This window comes from Propithecus coquereli, unplaced genomic scaffold (assembly GCF_000956105.1).
Source record: "Propithecus coquereli isolate 6110/MARCELLA unplaced genomic scaffold, Pcoq_1.0 Scaffold38, whole genome shotgun sequence".
NCBI lineage: Eukaryota > Metazoa > Chordata > Mammalia > Primates > Indriidae > Propithecus > Propithecus coquereli.
The window spans coordinates 3122286-3129363 of NW_012149507.1; the positions used below are offsets into that span (position 1 = coordinate 3122286).

Sequence of the window (7078 nt, forward strand, 5' to 3'; positions counted from 1 at the left end):
ATATTTTTGCAGTTGTGAATTGTGCTGCAATAAATATTGAGGTGTCTTTTTGATAATAATGACTTCTTTTTCTTTGTGTAGATTCCCAGTAGTGGGATTGCTGGATCAAATGGTAGACCTACTTTTAGTTCTTTGGAGAATCACCCTACTGTTTTCCATAGAGGTTGTACTAATTTACATTCCCACCAACAGTGTATAAGCATTCGCTTGTCACCACATCAGTGTCTATTGTTTTTTTGACTATTAATGATGGACATTCTGATAGGGGTGAGATGGTATCACATTTTGGTTTTAATTTGCATTTCCCTGATGATTAGTGATCTTGAGCATTTTTCATGTTTCTTGGCCATTTGTCTGTTTTCTTTTGAAAATAGATATTTGTTTCCTTTTGCCATTTTTTGATGGGACTGTTTGTTTTTTGCTTGCTGATTTGTTTGAGTTCATTGTAGATTCCAGATATTAACCCTTTGTCAGGTGCATAGTTTGTGAATATTTTTGCCCATTCTATAGGTTGTTTATTTAGTCTGTTAATTATTTCCTTTGCTTTGTAGAAAAATTTTGGTTTAATTAAGTCCCATTTATTTATTTTTGTTGTTGTTGTGTTTGCTTTTAGGGTCTTAGTCATAAACTGTTTGCCTAGGCCAATGTGCAGAAGAGTTTTTCCTATGTTTTCTTCTAGAATTTTTATGGTTTCAAGTCTTACATTTAAGTCTTTAATCTTTTGTATATGGTGAGAGATAGGGATCTATTTTCATTCTTCTGCCTGTGGCTATCCAGTTTTCCCAGAACCATTTATTGAATAGAGAGTCCTTTTCCCAGTGTGTATTTTTGTCTGCTATGTCAAAAATCAGCTGGTTGTAGATATATGGTTTTATTATTGGGTTGTCTATTCTGTTCCATTGACCTGTGTGTCTACCATTATACCAGTATCATGCTGTTGTGGTTACTAGGACCTTGTAGTATAATTTGAAGTCAAGTACTGTAAAGCCTCCAGATTACAGTGGAATAAAACTAGAAATCAATTCCAAGAGAAATTTTTTCTCAAAACTACACAAATACATGGAAATTAAACAACCTGCTAAAGAGTGATCCTTGGATCAATGACTAAATCAAGATGAAAATCAAAAAATTTTTGTAATTGAACAACAAAATCAACACAAGCTACCAAAATTTCTGGGATACAATCAAAGCAGTGCTAAAAAGGACTTTCATAGCATTAAAGGCTTACATCAAAAAAAAGAAAAATCATAAATTAAAAACCTAATGTTACACTTCAAGAAACTAAACAAAGAAGAATAAACCAAACCCAAAGCTAGCAGAAGAAAAGAAATAACAAAAATCAGAGCAAAATAAATAAAATTGAAACAAAAAGAACAGTACAAAGGATCAACGAAATGAAATGTTGGTTCTTTGAAAAGATAAACAAAATCGATAGACCACCAGCTAGATTAACCGGGAATAGAAGAGAAAAGATTCTAATAAGTTCAATCATAAATGAAAAAGGGGACATTACAAGTGATAGTACAGAAATACAAAATATCATCTGAGACTACTGCGAAAACTTCTACATAGACAAACTAGAAAACCTAGAGGAAATGGACACATTTTTAGAAACACACAACCTCTCAAGCTTAAATCAGGAAGAAATAGAAATCTTGAACAGAGAAATAATGATTAGGGAGATTGAAACAGTAATAAAAAAAATCTCCCAAGAACAACCAAAAAAACCCAGGACCAGACACATTCACAGCTGAATTCTACCAGATCTATGAAGAACTGGCACCTATCCTACTGAAACTTCTATAATATTGAGAAGGGGAGAATCCTCCCTAATCCATTCTACAAAGTCAGTGCCACCCTGATACCAAAGTCAGGAAATTACACAACAAAATGAAAACTACAGACCAATGTCTATCATCATGATCATAGACATAAAAGTCTTCAACAAAACACTAGCAAATCAAATTCAACAGCACACGAAATGGATAATGCACCATAATCAAGTGGTTTTCGTCCCAGGGATGCAAGGATGTTTCAACATATGCAAATCAATAAATGTGATTCACCAAATAAACGGAATTAAAAACAAAAACCATAATCTAGCACTCCTCCAAGATAAAAACCCTCAACAAACTAGGCATAGAATGAACATACCTCAAAGTCATATGTGACAAACCCACAGCCAACATCATACTGAATAGGGAAAAGTTTAAAGCTTTCCCCCTACGAACTGGTACAAGACGAGGATGCCCACTGTCACCACTTTTATTCAACATAGTACTAGAAGTCCTAGCCAGAGCAATCAAGCAAGAGAAAGAAATAAAGGGTAACCAAATCAGGAAAGAGAAGGTCAAACTATCTGTTTGCCAATGATATGATCTTATATTGAGAAAATCCTAAAGACTCCCATAAAAGACTCTTAGAATTGATAAATAAATTCAATAAAGCCTCAGGTTACAAAATTAATGTACACAAATCAATAGCATTTCTATATACTAGTTACAGTCAAACTGAGAGTCAAATCAAGAACTCAATCCCAATTACAATAACTGCAAAGAAAATAAAATACCTAGGAATATACTTAACCAAGAAGGTGAAAGATCCCTACAAAACTCTAAAACACTGATGAAAGAAATCATAGATGACACAAACAAATGGAAAAACATCCCTTGCTCATGGATTGGAAGAATTAATATTGTTAAAATGCCCATACTACCCAAAGTGATTTATAGATCCAATGCAATCCCCATTAAAATACCATGTCTTTTTTCACAAAACTAGAGAAAACAATCCTAAATTTCATATGGAATCAAAAAGAGCCTGAATATCCAAAGCAATCATAAGTAAAAAGACTTAAATGGATTAATTTCAGAAAATGTAACTGGAGTTTTGGGATTTCTGATTATTTACTCAATTATAATTATAATTGACTCACCTCAACATCTATAGAGAATGATTTTTAATTGTCACAGAGTAAGAGACAATTTTAAAATGTTATAGAAATTTGCTTAAAGAAATTTAATTTGAGGGTAAAACATTTTTATTTAATCTGTATGACTCATAGTTTATCCTTAAGCTCCTTGAAAGCAGGAAACTTATCTTCTCCATCCCTCCATTGGTACCAGGTAACCAGCAGCATCCCGAGTTATTGGTGCCCATAATTCTTCTCATGTAATGACTAAGCTTTGGTTACATGTATAAAACTGCAGCTACAATAATAAGCTAATAAGCTCTTATATCTATGAGACATTATAGCTTTGGATCATCTTTATTTCAAGCCAGAGCTTCTTAAACAATCACTTTTTTAAGTGATTAGTTTCAAAGTAACTTCTTCATGTAACATTTTGTCATTGAAAAACTTATCATATTTTCCCATTATAATGCCAAAATGTAAACCTCCATGAAGGTAGAAATTTTTCTTTTTTTTAATTTACCCCCTATCTCCAGCACCTAGAACAGTGTCTGCACATGGTAGCCACTCTGATATTTGTTGAATGTATGAATACTCTTTTTTAAGACATAGTGAAAAAATAGCTGCTTAGGTTGCTTTCATTGTATGGAATGAAGACCCCAGATTGGTGTCAGAAAATCTCAATGATTGTCTCAGTCTTGCTACAGATTTGCTGTGTGTTCTTAAGTATGCTATTTAATCTCCTTGTGACTTTCTTGTCTGTGAAATGAAGACATTTGATCTGACAAATGATAAGGTCCAGTTCACATTTTAAAATACATAATTCACTGATTCATGATTAGCAGCATGGATTTTGCAAGTGGCTGGCTGGGCACAGAGTTACAGTTTATGGCCCTGGAACCAGTGTTGCCAATTGACATAAACAGAGCTTGGAACTAAGACTTTGGTCTTTGGCAACTAAATATCTGGCTCCAACAATTGAACTAGTCACCAACTTGATTTAAAAAATATAATGCTCTTCTATACTTTGGCATGGAAAATTAATTTTTAAGAATAAGGAAAACTAAATCTGCCAGAAGAGCAAAATGTAACATAATGACAAAAAGAACCAGGTTTAAAGCCTGGCTCCAAAATTTTCTGAGACCTTGGCCAAGTAACTAAATCTCTTTGTACCTAAATTTTGGCATCTATAAAATGGGATAATGATAATAATATCTAAATGAAGTAGTTTATTGGAAGTTCCTGGGACATGGTAAGCTTTCAAAGCCTTAACAACAGGCTGATACAAAGGAATTAGATAGGTGGGTAGAAGTTAATTCATTAAAAATAAATCTGTATATTCGACTTGAGGAAAACATTGAGAGGTGAAATTGAGACAAGGCTGCCTAGTTCTGTATTGTGGCAACTCCACTTACCAACTGTAATGACCTGGTCAGTTTCTTAACATCTCTGCATCTCAGTCTCCTCTTCTGCAAAATGGTGATAACAATAGCTCCTATCTCATTAGGGTTATTATGAATTTTAAGTAAAATAATCTATGCAGTATGCTTAGAACAATATCTAGCATATAGTAAGCACTCAATAAATGCAGTTGTTCTTATTTTGTTCTGTTAAGCTTATCCAGAGGTGGGAACATTGAAACAGATGTTGGCAGCAGTCGGCTCAGTGGATGAAGAGAAAGTAATGGGAATTCAGTGGGACCAAACAGAAATGCCGTGCAAATGCAAGACACTGAGAGTTCCCACTTAAGTCATTGACAATATATATCACAGCCTCCAATTTATCCCTAAGCTTAGGTGATGAACTGTCCTCTTAATCAAGAAGTCTGCCCTAGGGAGAGGTCTTTTAATCTGCATGCAGTTTAGAAGATATTGCTAAATAGTGCTCTACAAGTTGTAAATAGATTGTCAATATTTGCAACAAGGCAACAGTTGTGATATCACAGTGAGTCATTACCCACTTTCTGTTCACTGAGGATCCCAAAAATCATCTTGTTTGCAGAGAAGTGAGACATTGGGGTGGAGGTAACATTTCAGCACAGAGTGTCCTTTAGCCAAAGTCATGCTGCCACAGACAGATTGAGAAATAAAGGTACGATGGAAGAACACGGGCCAAAAAAAATTAATAAGACAAAGTTTCCAACGAGCACTACATTTTTTAAAGTGCATTTCTTTTTGGTGAGCTTTAAAGAAATACAAAATAAGCCTATGTATTTCATGACCGAGAGGTCCTTTTCAATTAACTAGAAAAAATATGGTTATGTTTGTGTACACATTACTTCGTTTTAAAAAAATAATGTATAATTGTTAAGAAATAGGCAACCACTCATTCTTTCAAGTGGATTGAGTAGAAGGGCCTTCTTAGCAGAAAGTGATAGGAAGTTTTCTCCCGTAAAAAACGTTGCTCCTTACACATTAAGGTCATTTAGGCTTAACAGGTGCTTCTTTTTTTAAACAGCTTTATTGAGGTAAGACTGATATTCAAAAAAGCTATACATATTTAATGTGCACAACTTGATGAGTTTGGACATATACTTCTTTAAATATCCGTCAAAAGTGTCAGGTGTCTCCATTATCCACACGTTAGAGTACAATTTCTTTTATCACTGACTTTTCTCTCTTCCCCAACAGAGTATTTGACCTTGAAGGCAGCGGAACTTCAAATGGAAGATTTAAATTAAATTAAATTAGAAATCAAATTAAATTAAAAACTGGGGGACTGCTAATGGAAGTTAGCTTGAATTAGGAACTCTGGTCAGATGTCCAAGGAATCATTTGGGAAACAGGAAGAAAGCACTAAGGAGAATAGAGACTAAATCACCTTAGTTTGCAGTTGTACTAGGATTTTCATAAGTAGACAGTCCATTTCCGGAATCTCATGTATAAGACTTAAGCTATAAGATAATAATGCTCAAAGCACTTGCTAGAGTGTGTGCCTGTTCATTACAACAGGGTGAATGTTAATGGGTATATAACTTGCAGGACCCAAGGCAAAATGAAAATGCAGGCCCCTTGTTCAGAAAAGAGGGAAAAAGGGTCATTAAAGGTACTAAAGGATAATACTGTTCCCTGTCTTCCACCATCCCTCTCTTGACTGGTCATAGTGGGATTTGTTTGCTATTTAATGTCATTCCAAGTAAAGAAAAAAAAACAGTATAAGGTATTAGCAAGAATTTTGCCATTCATTTTTAAATGGTGCAATGCAAATATAATGCTTATTCCTTCCTTAAAGAAGGAAGGAAAACCTACAATTGTAGAGGAGGATGATCCTGAGTTGTTTAAACAAGCAGTATATAAACAGACCATGAAACTCTTTGCTGAGCTGGAAATTAAAAGGAAAGAGAAAGAAGCCAAAGAGATGCATGAAAGGAAACGACAAAAGGAAGAAGAGATTGAAGCTCAAGAAAAAGCCAAACGAGAAAGAGAGTGGCAGAAAAACTTTGAGGAAAGTCGAGATGGTCGTGTGGACAGCTGGCGAAACTTCCAAGCAAATACAAAGGGGAAGAAAGAGAAGAAAAATTGGACCTTCCTGAGACCACCGAAAGTAAAAATGGAGCAGCGTGAGTGACCACCTAGCGTCACAGCCACAGAACCTTCCCCCAGCTGTCTCCCTTCCTGCTTTAAAGGACTCATTCTTTCCTCCCACTTCCACCCCAACATAGAGTAGTATTTGCTTTTTAGCCCATTTTGTTTTCAATACAATTTAATATTGATCAGAGTAATTCTTTTGTACATTGAAATGAGGGGCTTGGTTAACAAAAGACCTTCCCCTTCCCCCGCCCCTAGAACAACCAGATTGGAAGGTGCCACCATTGGTGCTGCCTTCTCTTCCCACAGCCAGTAACTTAATGTTTTGTATTTCACTGAATTGTGATGGTTAGAAACTTCATGTATAGTTTGTGGAAATCATCCAATTAAACATATTGCTTAAAAAAAAAATGCATGTAGAATCACCAAAAATTACACAATTTATATTTCATATATCTTGCATATGTATATTATTCTTACCAGAACAGTAGAAATGCTACACAAACCATACTCAACTGTTTTGTTTCATTTCTGGATACACTTGTCTTACTGATGAGTAAGGCAGGACTACCAGAAAAAGAACTATGGATTGCCCTTTCTTTCTATTTCCCTGTATGGCATCATTTCAGCATAAGTGGTT

The 7078-nt window shown here is 34.9% G+C and overlaps 1 protein-coding gene across 1 annotated transcript; it reads left to right on the forward strand.

The window, feature by feature from the left end:
- Positions 1–6142: 6142 nt before the first annotated feature.
- Positions 6143–6837, forward strand: LOC105816622 (dnaJ homolog subfamily C member 8). The gene has a single exon (XM_012652104.1). The coding sequence runs from the start codon at positions 6215–6217 to the stop codon at positions 6476–6478; it is 264 nt and encodes an 87-aa protein (XP_012507558.1). The 5' UTR covers positions 6143–6214; the 3' UTR covers positions 6479–6837.
- The last annotated feature ends 241 nt before the right edge of the window (positions 6838–7078 follow it).

What these genes read in the sequence shown, in the direction of transcription:
- LOC105816622 (XM_012652104.1), top strand. Translation starts at nt 6,215, where the DNA reads ATGAAACTCTTTGCTGAGCTGGAAATTAAAAGGAAAGAGAAAGAAGCC.